We start from the raw sequence: 20,042 nt of genomic DNA on the forward strand, positions 1-20,042 counted from the left end.
TGTTTGAAAGTTAGAATGGTAGATGAAGAAGTTGGACATGTTGTCATGTGCATAGTTATTGATGAATCCTTCAAAGCAAGCTTTGAAATATTAGGCAAATCCATCACAGAAAGCTCCATTTTGAGTAAATTACCTCAACAAATTGATAATCAAAATTCGTTAGAACAATGTCTCAAAAATTTAAAGGATAATTTTCAGGTTTGCAAAGGGAATCCTGATAAAGATTACGTGAAAATATGTTCAAACCATCAGCTTAAGACTGGTTTTCAAGATTCGAGTTTAATGGCAGTCCATAGTCAAAAGTGTTGTTTACTAATTCCGGCTAGTAATGTAAAGCTACGCTGTTTTTACTGCATCAAACAGAGGGCTAGTTTTCGCAATATATTGTACAAAGAAAGAAAAAAAGCTGTGTCTAACATTTCTCATTTCAAAAACTTAAGTAAAAGTTTACTTTTTGAAAACCTCAGAAATAGCAAAAAAAAGGGAACCTATGCTTAAAACTAAAGCGAAACGTCTAGAGAAAAGACTTCAAAAAGAAATCAAGAAGGAGGGAAAAGACCTGGAGGATGATGATCATGAAGAACTGATGGATATTTTGGCAAAGAAGGTTAAATCGGATATTGATAATAAGATAGATTTCCCAGCCCTGTTCTTAAAAATACAGTTGAAAATGCTCCAAAACAAGCACGCAAACAGAATTAGGTGGCACCCAGTTATAGTTCAATGGTGCCTCTATATGCATGGAAAGTCAGGGGCTTTGTATGATGTCTTACAAAAGTCAAAAATATTGCAGTTGCCTTCAAAATCAACACTAAAACGTCATTCTGCAAACATTGGAACGAGCTCAGGATTTCATAGAAACCAATTTATTAAAATGCAAAATGAATTCAATAAAGTGAAGAAAACAGCTCAATCACAGATTGAGCCAGAGCATTTTGCGCTCCTATTAGACGAAATTGAAATTGAAGAAGACCTGGTGTATACAGTGGAAACTGGGAACATTATTGGCTACACACGATTAAATAACTACAATGAAAAAATTGAACAAATTAGAAATAAAACATACAAAGAAAAGCCTATCGCCACTCACGCGCTGCAGTTCATGATCAGAGGCCTGACAACTGGATTTAAATATTCATTCGCGCACTTTGGGACAGCGTCACTCACAGCTGAAACACTAGACTCTTTAATTTTTGAAGCTTTTTCAAAAGTAGAGGCTTGTGGATTCAAAATTCTTGCTGTAGTAGGAGGCCGCGCAGCAACAAACCGCAAATGTTTTAAGATGAATACAGGAGACGGTGGATACAAGCGAGATAATCCTTACAGCTCGGATAAAACGCCACTTTATTTTATTTGCGATGTACCACATTTAATAAAGACCACCCGAAATTGTCTCGCTAATAGTACAGAAACTTGTAAATATCGCTTGCTACAAATTCATGGAGAAACAATAACGTGGAATACAATAAGCGCAGTTTACAAAAGAGACATAGAAAAGTCAACCAACTTGCGAAAATTGCATAAACTGACCTCTGATCATATCAATTTGGAGAATCGAATGAAAGTCAAACTAGCTACGCAAGTACTCAGTCAATCAGTTGAAAATGCCATAAAGGTGGAGTTTCCTGGCCAATACACCGAGACTGTTCGATTTGTTGAAACATTTAATAAGTGGTTCGACATAATGAATGTAGGGCATCTCTTAAAGGGTTATCGTGTCAGCAATCCAAACCTCAATCCTTTCAGAGACGTTACTGACACGAGATTGGAATGGTTAAAATACACTTTTCTCCCCTACCTTGATGAATGGGAAGAGTATGTAGAAAGTCAAGAAGCCAGTAGGGCAATAAAGAAGAAAATGCTACTAACACAAGAAACTCTATCTGGACTGCGTCAAACAAGTAAGATAAAACTGTTGGTAAAATAAATGGTTAAAGTGATTAACCCCCCCCCTCCCTTTTTTTTGTTCAATAGCTAAATGTGTTTTGGAAATAGTTCCACTGCTACTTGAAAAAGGAGCTCAGTTTGTTTTAACGGCACACTTGAATCAAGACCCACTGGAGCAAATGTTCAGCAAGGTTCGGCAATTGTGCAAAGCAGGACGAAGCCCTAACTTGTATCAATTCTCAAGAAGTTCCCAAACACTACAAACGCTAAAAGAAGGAAAATTAATTCTCAAATCAATGAATAGGGCAAACACTGAAGAAAGTGAGGCGTTCCCTGATGATTCATTTTAAAAAGTATCACAATTGAGGGTTGCTACGAACCCTGCAATTATTTTATTGACTTGCACTTAAAAAATATTCACAGTAGCTTACTATAACAATGTATTAATTAATACTGTATTAATGTTAAATCACAATGCTATGTTTTTTATAAACTTCATATTTTACGTCTGATTTGGCTTTATTTGTCAATTTAGATTTTAATTTTTCTTGAGTTCGGGCTTTTGTGTCCAATCTCTTTTTTCTCACTTCAGCTTTACGCTGATTTTTCAAGGCATTGGTATGCCCATTTCCAATGGTGTTGATAAAGGTCTTGGCGATAAGGCTCAAAATTCCTTTTGCCTCCTTAACATTTACTCCTGCCTGTTCACATATGCCTGCCCATTTTGCTTGAAAAATTTCATCTTCAACTACAGCATCGTATGCTAAGTTGCCCTTATCCTCTACGAATGAGTCATTGTAAAAGCTCTATAATTTGGTTCATATGCTGAAATATTTCAAATGCTTCTTCTGTAGCGTATTTGAGGTTTTTTCGGTTTTGTTTATCAACCCATTCCCGCCATTCTTTACGAACGTTTTCAATCATTCTTTCCTGCATTACTTCTCCAATTATCCTCCCAATTTTCACTTTAGCGGTTTCGATCATCCTTTTTTTTGACTTGTTTGTTAATTATCACTCCAGTAACGAAATACAAGGCTGTAACACTGCCTTTTGATGGAGAGCCAGATGAGGTAGTGCTTGTATTAGTTTCCTTGTTTAATAATCTTCCAGCTTGGTAGACAAAATCCATAAAATTAGACGTCACTGCCTCTTTTTCCCCAATCGTAAGTTCACAATTGTCCTATAAATTCAAATACATGGTTCAGTTTTAAATTAATCATATTACATTAAATAATGTTAAAATACTAACATCTTCACTTCCCAAATAAAACTGAGGCCGCACATTTGTATCATGTAACTTTTTGAACCTAGTGTATATCTCGTCAGTTTTGGTTTTTGTAAATAATTCTTGAAAATGAAATTTTATGTTCATGTAAAATGTAGATTCAACCGCACTGATTTTCAGTACCCAATCCAAAGCTAAATTTTTTATTGCTGTCGAAGGCAATTGATCTTGAAAGGATTTCAAATTTTTCTATGCAGTATTCCAAATTAAATGAAACTTTTCATTGTAATCATCTACTGTAATACAACAAAAATGGGTTAGAAAAATTTCCTACACTCTGTCTTAGCTTTAACTTCACTACAGTGTTGTCAGATTTCCAGTGAGTCAGTTATCTGAAATACTGAATTTGTCTGTAACTATTAGACTTTTTCTTTGATTGAAACATGGAACTAACTAACGCGTTAGTTAGTTTCATGATTGAAAGTGCCTCACTATTGTGCTGGCAAGATTGAAAGTGCCTCACTATTGTGCTGGCAACACTGGGGGAACGTAAAAGCTCCTTTAGTGAAAACTCTTGTAACCTTTACTTACATGTTATTAAATAGTGATCTTCTGTTCGTTTTTTTCATATAATTTGTATTTCTTCCAACTGAAAACAAATACATATAGATTTAAGCTGACATTAATCCTTAAGAAAGATACATACACTTCATTTGTAGTATCCTTATTTGTAACGTCCAATAATTCAATTGCACCTTCATCATCTTCCGCATAGTTTAAATTCCCAAATCTAGCGTAGTCGTCATCCTCATCTGCTATGTCAGCATTTGACATGGAAAAAATTAATTTTAGTTAATTTAACTTAATTATAATCTTGAATGGAACTAACAGCTGCTAGAGTTGGTTCCATACAAACTACAGAAAAGAAGAGAATGTATACAAAGGTAAACAAACCTGAAAAACTGATTTCATTATCAGTTATCTCCCTTTTGTTTTTTGTGGGAGCTAAAATTCCTAGCGTTTCGTATGTGTTCGCGTTAAACATTGTTTAGTTTCATAGACCTTTGGTTCCATGCGGCAAGAAACGCGATGGTAAACTAAAATAAATAGACCCAAACTGAGCCTAAGCCAGTCTCAATTGGAAATATAGCAGAATCCTTTTAAGGCTTTTTGCTACCCCCCCCCTTTAAAAATTGAATCACTTTTCCGGTTCGCACCAAATGGTCGATAGGGTGTGTTGTCACCGTACATTTCTCAGATATTCACGCTTGCGGACCGTCCCTAGCGTTAGTTAGTTCCATGGTAAGGTTGTATGTCCATAAACAGGCTAATCCTTTCTATGCGCAACGACAGAATCTTGTTGTTCGCGATTTTTACCATTAGCTCTATGGCCAGTTTCATACTTCCCCCCGAAGAGGGGTTATTATGAACTCCTGATAATAATAATAAAAAAAATGTTTCGGCTGGCAGTCAATTTTGGAACAATATGGTTATTACCAGGGGCTGGAATGCATAGATATCTTCTACTGGGAATCTTTAAGAGGACATTTTCTGGGTCTTAGTGCTTGAATTGAAGGGAGAATGTGTAGAAACCGTCACTATTGACGTCATGGTATTTCAAACTGAGTGGCTCGTGATATTGATTGAGGAAGAGCCCGTAATTGAGAGTTAAAATAAAGAAGAGAATTTAAATGGGCTATTACTCAGCACTGGATTTTCTCCTAGTCATTTAGTTCAGGCTAAAGTCGCGATTTAGTCAATGAAAGCGATGCATAAAGTCTGTGTTTTGTTCTGAGGTAACAGTGCCTTTCAGAATCCGCTGTAACTATCCCTTCAAATAAATAACAAAAAGTGCGACAGCGAAACGTCTTCGTTTTTAGTCGGAATATTTATTATTATACTATTCATATGAGATTGAACTATGTTCCCTCAATTCCGATATGGCGTCAAACCCTCCAGGCTCTTACTTCGGTTTGGCAGCCATAATGGTGAGCTTCAGGTTTCCCCCTGCATTCGGCCAACCTGTATGGTTGAGCATATCACTCGAATCTGTAGGGCTTTACATCTTTTTGATCAGCTTCTGAAACTGCGTAATTTTTTTGCCGAAATTAAGACAGCTCTAGAAACAACAAAAAGTCTCGTCTTCGAGCACATGAAAGTGCTCGAAGAGCGTCGTCGGCACAATGTTTACACTTTCTTTCCAAAGACAAAAGAATTGATGGGAAAGTGCGACCTTCCTAGAAACTCGAATCTGTTCGGTCCGCAGCTATTGACTGAGCTCGAAAAGGCCACAAAGAGCAATCGAAAAAATAGAAGGAACAGAAGTAGTTAGTTCGTCTCGAATTCTATAATCGTGTTTAACTCATTTTGAAGGGAGAATGAAATGGGCAGAATGCATTATTATTTCGGATGACCAAAGGGGGATAATCTCACGCAAAAAAACTAACTCCTTGCAATTAGTGGAATATAACTTTTAAGTTAACTATTTGAAGAGACTGTTCACATGGGACATAGAGGGTTGGCCGGACCCAGTAGCAGACATGGGCGCTCTACTCTCCTTTTGGAGTGAAATGAGCGTTTTGAGAGGAGATAATCAAAAATTATGCTATTGTGAGTGGGAGTGGTAGGCCTTTAACAAAAAATTAGGCAAGAAAATGAGTGCAACGTTATAATATCATGAAACATTGGAGTGAACCTCTTTGCCTACTCGAAAAACCTATATTAAAAGAGTTTTTACGGGCGGTGTAAGAGGGGTGTAAAAGGGGGTGAATTTGAAAACCATGCGTTTCACAATGACTCGTGAGTGTGAGAGGTGAGTAATTCGAAAAATATTTTGGGAGAGGGGATTCTCTCCTTCTCGCCTTTGGAGTGGGGTGATAATAAAAAACTTTCCACTGTATCTCGATGGGGGTTAGGGCGACTAGGGGAGTAGGAGGTAGGAAGGTAAATAGAGAAACTAAACTGACAGCTGACATAGTCACGTGACTGTCTGGGTTCCCTTTGCTTGTCTGAATCGGTCTAGTGAAATACGAATGCTTATTGGCTGAACCAAAACTTCGAGAATGTTCGAGGAGCGTTGCTAGGCTTGTAGTGTAAGAAACCCTGGCAAACTAGATTCAATAGATGAAACGAAGTGGGAGAGTTAAGTTGCTATTTTAGGGAGACTTGTTGAAAAGTTTAGGCATGGATAGTGAGGAAATGAAATCGGATTATGATGGTAGTAATGAAACGAAAGCGGATCGTGATGATGAAAAGACTGAACAAAAAACTCAGCAAATAAAGAAAAATAGCGGTTTCTGTTTTGAACTTTCGACTGCGGGAATGCGTCTGAAAAACTTTTATACTTACGAAGGACATACGTTCTATGAACCAACCAGTTTCATATCTACAATTGGTTTTGAAATGCGTTTTTTGGGATAAATGCATTAAGCGAAATGTAGGAAATTCAATATACAACTTTGAACGACATCTAAAAGTGAGTGCTATTCTCTTTTACTTTTACAATAACATTTTTAAACTTACTGTCAACCTCTTAGACACTTCATAACATCGAGTTATCTAAAATGAAAGTTAGCGGAGAATGTGGGAAAATTCTCGTATGTACTCAGTCTGCACCAAGAACTCTCTTTGACCTTGGCTTTAAATACACTGGTTCAACGTCTGTCAATATAAAAGGAGCTTCCACCAGCGATTCTACTTGGATACAGAAAAAATATAGACAAGCTGTTTTGAACTACATATGTAGAGATGGATTGCCATTGAGCTTGCCGGACTGTAAGTGTTTACAATCAGTATTCTAATGTTAAAATTATACTTTTCCAATTTTTGTTCTAATTTCCTGCAGCTCCCGGATTTAAGGAATTTATGCACGAGTTGAATCCAGAAAACAAAACATTATCAAGGCAGACAATATGTAGTGATTTGAAAAAATCAATCGATACAGTAGTAATTCCCTCCCTAAAACTAAGTTTGGGTTCTATCGATCAATGTGCTTTGCATCCATCTCTGGACCTCTAGATCAAGAGAAGGAATTATTGGAATTAAAGCACACTTTTTATCTGGTATATATTTATACATACTTAATATATTGAAACAAGTATTTAATTTTCTACCTTTCATAGATAACTGGGATTTAATATAAAAGACAATTGCCTTTAAATATTTTGGAGAAAAACACACAGGAGAAAATATTAGAGAAAAAGTTGTCGAAGCTCTACGAGAATTAAACATTGATCCCTTGCTGGTATACTCGATGCGGTACCATGTCATGAATATAGAACTTTTTAAAGTTTCGCTAATCCTTCCTTTTACTTAGATTGGAAAGGTCATGGCAGACAATGCTTCCAATATAACGGCTGCTTTTGATGTAGTTCAACGAATTGTTGTTGACTGGACCCCAATGGCTCCAGCAATTCGAAGTGACAAAATTGACAATACAAGCAACTCGGACGAGCATGAAAATGAAATTGATTTTTCTGATAGTGAATTGATTGAAAATGATGATGAGCACATTCTTCTCAATGAACAGGAAGGTACGATTTGCGTAATTATCCTGCAGGAAATGGAGAATAAATTTGAAATTCTTATACAATGAATATGTTAGCTCTCTCCGAAAAGGATATTGCGGAAATTTTAATGAACTGGGACCGAGTGAGATGTGCGGCTCACACCTTCAGCTGGTTGTGAATGATGGCTTAAAACTTGATGAAAAAGCAGCGTCCGTGATAGAGCATTGCAATAAAATAATCCGATTTATCCGAAAGTCCAATCATTATTCTGGGAAAATAAAGAAATTAACCGGAAAGGATTTACGCATTGCTAATGTGACACGTTGGAACTCGACATTCCATGCGCTGGAAAGACTTAACGAGGTTAATTTGAATATCATCAAAATTTCCAGGTTATTAGATTTGAGTATTCAGTTATTCACTTCTACTTTAGGATAAAATGTTTTACCAAGTTCAACAAGTACTTTTGAAAGCAGCTAATGAAGAACGCAAGAAACTTGATTTCGCATTGCCTCCAACGTCAATGAAGTACAATAAGACATGTTTTAAATTTAACAGAATTTATACTTTAATCATTACTCTATCTTTAGGCTAGATATTTCAAATTTGATTAAGCTTTTGAAACCAATTGAACAAGCAACAAATATAGTTCAAGGCGCTAAATATTCAACTTCAGCTGTCGCCATTTCTGCAGTTATGTTTGTTTATCACGAGCTAATTAAGTCAAAACCCTGTCAGTATACTGGTTTGAAATATGGGCTCTTAGAGAGTATGAAGAAACGCCTTCAAGAATTATTTCATGAAGAATCATTTCTAGCAGCTACTATTTTAAATCCCAGGCTTAAACTTGCTCTATTTGAAGGTACACAACAAGGTATTTCAGCCAAATGTTTCAAGTTTTCATTTAAAAATAACCAATATTGCAGGTGACCAAGCGAAAAAAATTGGACTAGCTTCAGTTGAAAAAGCTAGACAAGCCTTAGAAAATTTACTCTCTACATATGCCCCAGAACATTGCGATGTTTTATCTCATGAAAATAATAATTTAACAGTTGCACAAAATGAAGCACCAACAGGTAATTGTGCTGGAATATTTTTCTGACCTATCTTTCACCTTGTTTTTGATGGTTCAACACTATATTACGCAGGCTTCTTTGGGTTCCTAGAAAGCATGGTCCCATCAAAACGTGGGCCAAGCTCTTCACATGAAATCTCAGAAATAAACATGTATTTAGCGGAACCCTACTCAACTGAGGACCCACTGAAATATTGGTCTTCAAATGAAAAAAAATTCCCAAGGTAACACCTTTAATCCTATCTAACTCTAAAGAGACTGATTTTTATAATTTTAATGCAGATTAGCTAAAGTTGCAAAAGTTGTGTTGTCTATTCCCGCTTCATCTGGCGACGTTGAAAGGATTTTTAGTGTAGCTGGGGCATTAAAGCGGGCGCGACATGGCCGATTAACTCCAGTGCAACTTGAAAGATTAATTCTCTATAGAGAGTATAGAGTTGCAATGACTATGAAAAACAATATTCCCTAATGGAAATGCACTAATGTGATAGCATAAGTAACATAATAATATGTTACTTTTGGTGATACTTAAAGTACAAATAAACATGTCTAGTCTTGTGAATGATCTAGTCTACCTTTTCAAATAAAAAATTTACTATAAAAATAATGTCTCATATTTTTTTGGAAAGTTTTGATGGATGAATTGTTGCTAATGGAAGAGTGACACGGAAAAAGTTAGAAACTTCAGTGCTAGGTGTAGGTGAAGCTCTGAAAGTACCGGAGTAGTTTTCATATCTGAAAAATATTTTAGATTGAGAGAGATGAGTGGATTAAGTCTTGGAAAAGATTTTACATAATAAGAGGCGAGATGAGGTTCAATAAAACTACGAGAAAAATGAGTAGTGAGAGGAGTGAAAAAATTTTAATTTTATCTTAATTGAGATGAGAGGAGGTTTAATAAAACTACAAAAGAAAATGTGCAGTGAGAGGAGAGAAACATTTTAATTTCTATCTTAATTGAGATGAGAGGAGGTTTATTAAAACTACGAGATAATAGTGAGAGGAGTGAAATGTTACTATGATGTTTTGTTTGGGAAAGGAGCGAGGTTTACTGGAAAGGCCTACTATGGAAAACGAGTTGGAGTGAGCTGCTCGGTCCCTGCTAAAACAATTTGAGGAGTAGGAGAGGCTGGGGGTTCGCCCATGTCTGCCCAGTAGAAGCCGCGGCCGTGGTATTCAGCCGGACCCATATTGGAGGGGATATTACGGCTATTGGCGAAGACCTTATGGAAGAAGGGGACGTCCTTATTTAAAAATGTTTATTTCTTTCTTTTTTTTTCTTTAAAAGTATATGTTGCCTTAAAAAAATTCCTAAAACCTTAAAAAAATATTAAATATATGTCTCGTTTAACCCAAAAAAATATATATATGTGTATCCTTAAAAAAATTAAATATATGTCAGCTCAAAAAATTTTGGTCAAGAGGAGGTTTATCTACAGCAATATGTGTTTAATAAAAATTAGTTCATAAAATTACATTATTTATACATGCCTCCCAAGTAAGGTTTAGGTTTTTTAAGGAAACCTGTTCATCTAATTACTTTTAGTCATAGCTGTATTCGAAATCATTCTTATCCCTCGAAGAAGCGCTCATGAAAGTTTTATGGCTTCTTCATTAGTTGCTTCACTTGCTTCCTTAAATGATAAGTACTCTTTTGCCATTATATCAATTGCCTATTTTTCGTCTATTGTACAAAAGTTGTATTCATCTTTCCACATCGGTTTTGTAGAATTATCTGTCACATTCAAAATAGACATTTATTGAAATTGCACCCGATCAAGTTCGTTTATAAGCATACCATTGAATATTCTCAGTTTTTGATTTGGATCTAAAATAGAGGCCATCACGAAGTTTTTGTTCGATATGATGGGGCTTCTCATGAAGTAAGAAGTCTTTTAATTCTGGGAAGCTAGTTGTGCATGGTACTAAATACACTGCTTCGAAAGCTCGCAAAATCCTCATAATAACAAAATTGGAGGTTGGATAATTTCCTTGCAAAATAGAAGTTGCAAGTTGAATAGGTTTTGGAATGGCCAATAGGTCACGGATTTTCGTCAAGGTGAAATATGTTGGTGGCTGTATAGATTCACCTACAGAAGAAGCCTCGAGGAGGACTTGCTGAACGTGAAAGAAGAATGTGCTCTGCGATTAAGGAAAGATAATGATGATTCTATAAGTTTTACAAAATTTGACACTGATGTAACTTACATTCCGAAGTTGTTCTAGTTCGTAACACCATCCCATCGAGTTGGTGCTGGTAAAATGGCGTTTTTAAGTGTATATTTTCCGGAAAAACACTAGTACAGTGTTGCAATATTTTATAATTTTCTTTGAACCTTCGTCAGCTTCTAATGCCGCATTTACACATAGTTGGATAGTGCGGGCTAAAAAACACAATCGCTCAAGTTTTGACGCTCCTACATGTATCATGAGATGTTCCGTGGCTTCTTGGACTTGAACATCTAAAATTTAGAATAATTTTTAATATTTTTCTGATCACCAATTCACAACTATTATTAACTTATTGAGTTCATTAACGTGCCTGAATGTTCGTAATCCAAGTAATCGCTAGCGTCTCCTACGTTCAAAATGTTGAGTTCATCGTCATCAGAAACCATTTCTTCAGCATGTTTCTGTTCTTCAAGAACCTCAGCCACTTTCAGATCGTCAAAAATGTTTATCATATTGCACTCTTTTGTCACGTTTGAGGCATTATCAGATGTCATAATGCCAATCTACGAATAAAATCGTTTTATCCCACATATATTGCACATATTTTTAAGCTTTTTACCTGGTAACTCTCCAATCTTCTTTCATTAACAGCTTCAATAACATTTTTCGCTATCGCTTCCCTCGTATGTCGGGAAGGAAAATGGGCAAATTTAGAGTAAAAGATTGTACTATCCACTCATTTGATACACACTAGCATCAAATTCCCAGTTCGACTTGTTCAGATATCCATCATAATATGAATTGTTTTCCTTGGTAGGTTTTACAGTTTCTGGTTTATTTGAGGGACAATAGCTTCTGTGTAATATTTAGATATATCTCGACCAACTGTGAAACATGACTGCACATTTACATCTGGGAGGAAGTAATTCATGAAGCACTGGAAAGCTGTTCCATCCGTGAAACAAAGAGGTTGGCCAACCGCCGCACCCACGTCTACCAAAAACGTTTTGAACATATTTTGTCTTGGACAATTTATATCTATCTTTTCCGTTTTCTTTATGTTGATAAAAAAGTATCAATTCTCGGTGTCGGTGCTTGTTTTTCCTTATCGTACTTCAGAGCTTCATGTTGAGTCTTCAAAGAGTCAAATTAAAGATTAAATTTTGAGCTTTACTGGTTCTTTTCAGGAAGCTTTAACTAACTATTATGTCACGTTGAAATTTGAACAGTTTGCATCCTTATTTAAGTTCTTTGCAAATTGCAATGAAAGCACTTTAGAACAATTATCTTAGATACCTTTCCATCGACTAGTTTATTTCCTACATAAGTATTGAACTTCTTTATAAAGCGAATCCAATTATATATTTGGCCAATGCCTTGCGACGTAAAAGCTATTTCGACTTCAGGAACGATACATGTAGCTAGTGTAACTTTTTCGTGCATCATTTCAGGATTTTCGCCAGAAACACTATCAGATTCTCAATTTGGTTCTGTTTTAGAAACATTTTCTTCTTCTTTAGCGCACATAGTTTCCTGCGAGTCATATTTCTCTGCGTTGTCAGGTTCATCTTTGGCGCAAGACACGTTCTTTTCAAAGGTAATATTCAAAGCTGGTTTATTATTGTGGGAACTAGAACTAGGTGTGGTAATTTCTCGATTGAGCTTGGAATCCCAAATATCGAAGGCGAATTCAGTGGAATATTTTAAATTAAAAACGACTTAATTTATTTTCCTTGCATTATTATACATGGTCATAATTACTACAACTTAATTTGATTAAAACAATTTCGAACTGATTACACGAAGCCTCCTCACATTACTAACTTTTTTCCAAGCGGGTTTCTTCCCTTTTTATAACAATTTATCACTGGTTTTTTATGTAATTTAATCTCGCGTTCTAAAACTATATTTTTTATACAAGCTTTTAACTCTCATTTTTTATGCTAATCTATTTTTTACTCTAAATAAATTAAAGTTACGTCAAATTGCCCGCCGAAATGAGTTTTCCTACTCATTTAACTAGAATTGCAAAAATCTAACCTTAACTGCACTATTTTAACATTCCAACGGATACAACAATTGTATCGGTCTTTTAAGTATCATACCATTTCCCAATTTCAAACTACATGATCTGACTTTCTGATCCCTGCCTATGAAGACTTCTGATATCTTGCCTAATTTCCAAACAGTTCTAGGAGTTTTATTCTCGTTAATTAAAACTACGTCCCCTTCCTTCAGATGAGTCACCGTTCTGGGTTGTTTCTGGCAGTGTATAGTCCTTAGTTGAAGGAGATAGTCAATCTTCCATCGGTTCCAAATGTGATAAAGTAATTTTTGCCGATATTGAAACCTCCTGTTCAATTCTTGTCTGTCTGCGGTTAGTCTATCCGTCGATCTGAAGTTTCTTGATGGAATGGCTGTTGGTCTTCGTCCGGAGAGGAAATGACTTGGAGAAAGAGGAACTGGTTCGTCGACGCTGTTGTAGGTGAAGGTTAAAGGTCTACTGTTGAGGATCGCTTCGGACTCGATAAGGACAGTCTCCAGCTCATCATAGGACAGAGAAGCTTTCCCAATTACTTTCCGTAGAATTTTCTTGGTTGATTGAATAAGTCTCTCCCAATAACCCCCCCCCCCACCAGGCGGCATGTTCCACTATGTATTTCCAGGAAATACCTTTCGAGGAAAAGAAATTAGCTACTTCGGGTTGTTTAAGATTGTTAAAAATGTCTTTGAGGTCTTGTTCAGCGCGCTTAAAAGTTCGAGCATTGTCCGAATAAATTACTTCTGGGACGCCGCGTCTCGAGATAAATCTCCTGAATGCCATAAGGAATTTTTCCGTGGACAGGTCGGTTACTAATTCAAGATATATCGCACGCGTGTTCGCGCAATTCATGAGCGCAATATAACATTTAACCGTTGACTTTTTACCGTTCCGTACATACAATGGACCTCCGAAATCTATACCGGTAATGGTAAACGGTTGCCCGAAGTTCAAGCGATCTGACGATAATGGCGCGATAGTTTGTTGAGCGGCTTTTACTCTAAACCGTTTACATTTCCCGCAATTTCCGATAATGGTTTTTACTGTCTGGCGCGCGCGCGTAATCCAAAACTCTTCTCTAATAGAAGCTAACGTTTCGTTAAGACCGGAATGTCCCATGTTATATGACCGTGGTGATGCGCGACTACAAGTTCCGCTAAACGACTTTTACCGGAAATTATCCATGGATGTTTCTCGCGATACGTGAATTCGCTGTTTTCTAACCGTCCTTTAACGAAAAGTAATCCGTTTTCGTCAAGTTGAGGGTCAAGATTTTCTATCTGCGAGTTTTTTGGGACATCCCTCTGGTTTCGTAGACTCTGAAGTTCGTCTGGATAAGAGTGTTCTTGTGACTCTCTTATTAGGAGGATCTTTCCCAGATGGATTTCTTCCTCTGATAGTGGTCCTTGTTTTTTACGCTCTGGTTGTTGACAGTTGTGTAGGAATCTCAATATCCAGGATACGATGCGGTTTGCTTTAAGGTACTTTCTGAAACGACTTAGATCGATTACTGGCGGTTTTCCGGTTGTTACGAAGTTAGTTAAGGTGATTTCTCCCTTTCCATTCCTTTTCTCTAGTTGTAGTTCTTCTGTTTTAGGTGGTTCAAATCTTGATTTTGGCCAAAGTGATTCTTCTAGTTTGAGCCAAGAAGGCCCTTCCCACCATGTTTGGTTCTGCATTAAGTCTTCAGCATGTCTTCCTCTGGTGGGCATATCTGCCGGATTATACGTTCCTTTTACGTAGCCCCAAGACATAGGTTCAGAAAGAGTTTGTATTTCAGAAACCCGGTTGGACACGAACGGTTTCCATTGTCTAGACGTGCTTTTTATCCAATGTAGTGATATCATGGAATCCGACCAGAGTTTGGATTCATGGATTTGTATTCTGAGCCTCTTCTTCAAATATCCAGCTAGTCTTGCTCCCAGTAAAGCACCCATCAATTCCAGCCTTGGTAAGCTTAATTTCTTTAAAGGTGCGACTCTTGATTTTGAGGCTACGAAAGTTACGCCGATTTCCCCAGTTTGGGTTACGAAACGAATGTACGCAACTGCTGCATACGCCCCTTCACTGGCGTCCGTAAATGTGTGTAGCGTAACATATTTAAGATCTTCAGACGTTAGTCCATGGAAGTAATGTCTTGGAATGGCGAGTGTATTTAGACCTTCTGTTTCTTGGCACCAGTCTCAAATTTCTTCGTTATTTCGGGTCTTAATTATTCGTCCCATTTAATACCAGCTTCCCAGAGATCTTGGAATAGGATTTTGACTCTTATGACGAAAGGTGATAAAAACCCTACGGGGTCAAATACACTGGACACGGTCTTCAGTACGTGGCGTTTTGTTATTTTCTTCCCCACGTTTATGTTCTTAATTTTCTGAACGTTGAGATGTATAGTATCTTGACTCGTCTTCCATCCCAATCCAAGTACTTTCTGAATTTCGTCTGGGTTTCTTTCTTCAACTACAGGTGTCTTGTTTGGACTTTCTTTAACTCGTTTCCTCCATTCGTCTTCAAGTTCCGTGGAATTCGACATCCATTTTCTGAGGTTCATTCCCGCAGAGTTCATGATGGTTTTTGCAGCAATGGATAGTTTCAACGCTTTCTCAACTGTTGAATCACCCGAAGGGAAATCATAGACGAATAGTTGGTCTATTAACGTCTTACAAATGTCAGGCATTTCCTCTTCGTATTGGCGTAAGTGATGTCGAATAGTTGCGGTGAGCAAGAATGGGCTTGAGGTTATACCAAACGGTACTCGTGCAATCCTCAATATTTTGAGTTCTTGTCCCAGATCTTCATTAGGCCATAGAAATCGTAATACATCCCTATCTTCGGGAGCGATCCACATTTGTAAAAACGCTTTCTCAATATCTGAGATGAAGGCTATCGGGTTAGATCTGAATCGTAATATGACATCAAGCAAGTCCGGATTCAAATTTGGTCCTGTGGCAAGGCATTCATTTAGGGAAGGTGAGTTGCGTTCCGAGGACGATCCATCATGAACCACGCGTAGTTTAGTGGTTTTCCTTTCACTTCCCGTAACTGGCTGATGAGGTAAGTAGAATTTCAAATTGTCATTCTTCTCCGAGGTGTGCACTTCTTCAATTATTCCTTCACTTAGTTGGTAAAGTACGACTTCCTTATATTGGTTGTAGAGGCTCTTGTCAACTTGAAATTTCTTCACCAATTGAAGTGTGCGACGTTCAGCTTTATAGTAGTTGCTTTTTAGTTCATCTTTGTTCTCTTTCCAAGGTAGTCGGACTTGATAACGCTCTCCCACCTTGCTTATAGTGTCTTCAAAGTACTTCATAGTTTCGTCGTCCGTTACGGGTTTCTGTGGTTCTTCCCTGATTCCCATAGTATCCAAATCCCAAAAGGTTGTCAGTTGCGCGGATATTTCCTTCTCTTCTAGGCTGGCGGTGACTGCTTTCAGGGTAATAACATTATTGACGATGGCTAAGAGCGACGTATTTTCAGTCGGGCCTTGTACTGTCCATCCAAACAGAGTTTCTGTTGCAACTAATTAAGGCGTTATTCGGTACGTCTCTCCGGAAGTCAATCTCCATATGACGTCAGATGCTAGTAAGATCTCTATTTCTTCCGTTTCCATGGAATCGTCGGTGATCTGTAGTCCATGACTGGTTAAATATTCCACTAGGTCGTTTTCAAGTACGGAGATAGGTGCGCTACTGATATGGGGTATTTCCAGAGCTTGTATGGTGATTTTCTTGTTTGGATGGCGAGTGTTTTGTAGCTGAAGTTCCACGATTCTTCTAGTGCTAATTACTGGTGCTTGACTTGCGAAGGCATAAACCCGAACCTTTTCTTCTCCAACTATTTTAAGTTCCAGACTTCTGGACAGTTTCTCCTTCACGAACGTTCTCTGAGCTCCTCCGTCAATAAGGCATCTTACATATCTTGAATTTTCCAGATTCCTTCCACCAAGTAGACGAGCTCTTACAGTCTGCAAGTGAACGGTTTTTGCATTACCTTCTATCGGATATGCGATGTGGGTTGATACCGAAGTCTCTTCTCGTTTATCACCTTCTTGTCCATTTTCACTTGTCTTGGTACTTTCTGGTTTCTTGTAATCATTATTCTTCTTCCATTTTTCGGATTCGCAGATGGTGAAATGGTGTTTCCTTTGGCAAAAACGGCATCTTATTCTTGATCGACAATTCTTTGCTAGGTGATTTAACTTCAAGCAGACGTAGCAACGATTTTGATCCTTGATAGTCTCTGATCCCTCCTTTGAACTCAATTCTTGACAGGACGATGTGCTATGCGTTTCATCACCACAGTATATGCACGAAAGTCTTTGTTCTACTCCAGCGGTCAAATTTGCAGCTGTTGGGATTCTGCCTTGATTATGGTATCCTGGGAATTTTGGTTTAATTCTATTCCGAAGGTTGTTTATCCCGGAGAAACTTGCTTCTTGGTTATCAGTGGCACTTCTGGATAGCGTATGCATCATTTCTCGACTCTCAATTTCCAGTCGAAGAAAGTTCATCAATTGTCGACCATCCATGTCCTCGTCGGTGTCTAAGTTCTGGTTTTCTTCTTCTTCTGTGTTTTCTTGATTGTTGAGAGCTTGTCTTCTTGTATACTCTAAAGCGACGTCGTTGGGAATTCTTTCAAAAAGAATAGTCCATAAAAATCCACTAAAGGTTTTAACGTCAATTCCAAGTCCGTTCAGGCTCCGAACTTCTACTTCACAAGCGTCATAGAGAGCTCTCAGCGCGACGAGGTCATTGGAGCGCTTAACTGCTGGTAACTTCATTAGGTTGGTCTTGTGATTCTGAATTATGAGCTTTACTCTTCCAAATCTTCTTTGAAGTATTCTTATCGCTTCGTCGTAATTACGGTCCGATGTGGATAACCCCGATATTGACTTCTTCGCTAAACCTTCTAAGTACGACTTCAGGTAGGTAAACTTATCGCACTTCGTGAGGGTATTGTTCTCATGTATCGCCACCCGATATTGGTTCCAAAAATTGTGCCACTCACAAAAATCTCCTCCGAATTTGCTTATTTCCAGTTTTGGTAACCGGACTGTGTGTACTCTCGTCGTTACTTCTGATCCTTCCCTTGGCTCTTCACAGACTGTATTGACTTATGCTGCAGTACTTCCATTTCGACGGCGTATGGCGCGTTGTCCCCTTGACTTGGCAGTAATAATTCTCTCATTATGCTCTTCGGCTGCCTCAACTTCGTTGGTAATGTCCGTTTCTTCCTCGAGTCGGCTGATAATATCGTTGTTCAGTTCTCGTATGGCTTCTTCTTTCGATGTCAGTTGGTTAACCAGTTCTTCTAACATGTCAGCATCCGGTGCTTCATCTTTGAGTTCATCATTAATTTTCTGTAGTATCCTCGTAGTTTTTCCCTTAAGGGCCCCACGTCGTCTTCTCGTTATATCCACTGGGTCCGTCATAGCGATACTTGGAATTAGGCGCAAATATAATTACCGACTAATTTAAACTATTGTTCTCCACTCCCGGGTTTCGGCACCATAAATTGTGGTAATTTCTCGATTGAGCGCGATTTGGAATCCCAAATATCGAAGGCGAGTTCAGTGGAATATTTAAATTAAAAACGACTTAATTTATTTTCCTTGCATTATTATACATGGTCATAATTACTACAACTTAATTTGATTAAAACAATTTCGAACTGATTACACGAAGCCTCCTCACATTACTAACTTTTTTCCAAGCGGGTTTCTTCCCTTTTTATAACAATTTATCACTGGTTTTTATGTAATTTAATCTCGCGTTCTAAAACTATATTTTTTATACAAGCTTTTAACTCTCATTTTTTATGCTAATCTATTTTTTACTCTAATTAAATTAAAGTTACGTCACTAGTTTTTGAAAGTGTGGGCAGTGCTGATGATGATCGTTGTAAAACTTGACTATATCTCCCTCTAGTTCCCCTTTTCGCACTTTCATTGTGTCCAGACCTACTAAATGACGCTGGATAACTAGTTGACATCAGACTCGTAGTACTTTTGACACCTCTAGATCTACAAGATCTTCCTTTTGATGTCTTAAGAAACTGTTTGGTTTTATCTATATGTTTACCATCACTTTCAGGTTCATCAGATAGAAAATCGTTGTCTACATCCTTTGTTTTTAAACTTTGACTGAGATCGTTGACTAGATTAGATACAGTTAAGTCGCATTCTTTCACAATATTTGCCTTGGATATACTTGAGCTTGATGTTTTCACAGACGTTTGCATGAAAATGTTTGAATTTGATTCTTCTACAGGGTTAGGGTTAGGAACATTTGAATTTGATTCCTTTACAAGCTTTGGCTTAGGAACATTTGAATTTGATTCCTTCACAGGCTTTGGGCTGGGAATACTTGAATTTTATTCCTTCACAGGCTGGCTTTGGGCTGGGAATACTTGCATATGATTCTTTCACAGGCTTTGAGTTGGGAATACTTGAGCTTGATTCTTTGACAGGCTTTGGCTTAGGAACATTTGAATTTAATTCTTTGACAGGCTTTGGCTTAGGAACATTTGAGTTTGATTATATCAGAGGCTTAGGTTTAGGAACATTTGAATTTGATTCCTTCACAGGCTTTAGGCTGGGAATATTTGCATCTGATTCTTTCACAGGCTTTGGCTTAGGAAATTTCAATTTGATTCTATGACAGGCTTTGGCTTAGGAACATTTGAATTTGATTCTTTGACAGGCTTTGGCTTAGAAACATTTGAATTTGATTCTTTGACAGGCTTTGGCTTAGAAACATTTGAATTTGATTCTTTGACAGGCTTTGGCTTTGGAACATTTGAATTTGATTCTTTGACAGGCTTTGGCTTAGGAACATTTGAATTTGATTCTTTGACAGGCTTTGGCTTAGGAACATTTGAGTTTGATTCTTTGACAGGCTTTGGCATAGGAACATTTGAATTTGATTCTTTGACAGGCTTTGGCTTATGAACATTTGAATTTGATTCTTTGACAGGCTTTGGCCTATGAACATTTGGCTGATTTTTTCACCGTCTTTGGCTTAGAAACAATCATTTTTGATTTCTTTATTGAGATTGAATCGTAACAATCGTTAGCTTCAATACATTTTGAGGCTACCATTTTGACTGTTCTCGTTTGCTAGTTCTGCGTTCGCT

General features: G+C 37.5%; 4 protein-coding genes across 6 annotated transcripts; 2 read left to right on the top strand and 2 right to left on the bottom strand.

The window, feature by feature from the left end:
• The first annotated feature begins 6,349 nt into the window (after positions 1-6,349).
• On the top strand, positions 6,350-7,834 carry LOC149680682 (uncharacterized). Of its 3 annotated transcripts, none has more exons than XM_089834663.1 (5): positions 6,350-6,886; positions 6,957-7,173; positions 7,234-7,355; positions 7,428-7,644; positions 7,716-7,834. In XM_089834663.1, the coding sequence occupies exons 4-5, from the start codon at positions 7,440-7,442 to the stop codon at positions 7,796-7,798; spliced, it is 288 nt and encodes a 95-aa protein (XP_089690789.1). In that variant the 5' UTR covers positions 6,350-6,886; positions 6,957-7,173; positions 7,234-7,355; positions 7,428-7,439; the 3' UTR covers positions 7,799-7,834. The 3 variants fall into 2 exon arrangements, 2 of the variants coding, with proteins under 2 accessions (XP_089690789.1, XP_089690788.1); XM_089834662.1 differs by lacking the exons at positions 7,428-7,644; positions 7,716-7,834 and having other exon boundaries at positions 7,234-7,358.
• A 102-nt stretch (positions 7,835-7,936) lies between these two features.
• On the top strand, positions 7,937-9,164 carry LOC149680683 (uncharacterized). The gene is made up of 6 exons (XM_089834628.1): positions 7,937-7,983; positions 8,054-8,148; positions 8,211-8,482; positions 8,547-8,696; positions 8,769-8,919; positions 8,978-9,164. The coding sequence occupies exons 2-6, from the start codon at positions 8,060-8,062 to the stop codon at positions 9,162-9,164; spliced, it is 849 nt and encodes a 282-aa protein (XP_089690754.1). The 5' UTR covers positions 7,937-7,983; positions 8,054-8,059.
• Positions 9,165-12,346: 3,182 nt separating this feature from the next.
• On the bottom strand, positions 12,347-16,266 carry LOC149680684 (uncharacterized). The gene is made up of 6 exons (XM_089834629.1): positions 15,141-16,266; positions 14,002-15,090; positions 13,796-13,951; positions 13,541-13,720; positions 13,004-13,443; positions 12,347-12,529 (listed from the first exon to the last, which is right to left on the bottom strand). The coding sequence occupies exons 1-6, from the start codon at positions 16,264-16,266 to the stop codon at positions 12,347-12,349; spliced, it is 3,174 nt and encodes a 1,057-aa protein (XP_089690755.1).
• A 165-nt stretch (positions 16,267-16,431) lies between these two features.
• Positions 16,432-17,688, bottom strand: LOC149680685 (uncharacterized). The gene has a single exon (XM_089834630.1). It carries the CDS (start codon positions 17,686-17,688, stop codon positions 16,432-16,434), a length of 1,257 nt encoding a protein of 418 aa, XP_089690756.1.
• Between the last annotated feature and the right edge of the window lie 2,354 nt (positions 17,689-20,042).

Source organism: Phalangium opilio, unplaced genomic scaffold, assembly GCF_054372755.1.
Source record: "Phalangium opilio isolate 3A_F unplaced genomic scaffold, DU_Popi_V2 ptg000039l_2, whole genome shotgun sequence".
NCBI classification, from domain to species: Eukaryota; Metazoa; Arthropoda; class Arachnida; order Opiliones; family Phalangiidae; genus Phalangium; species Phalangium opilio.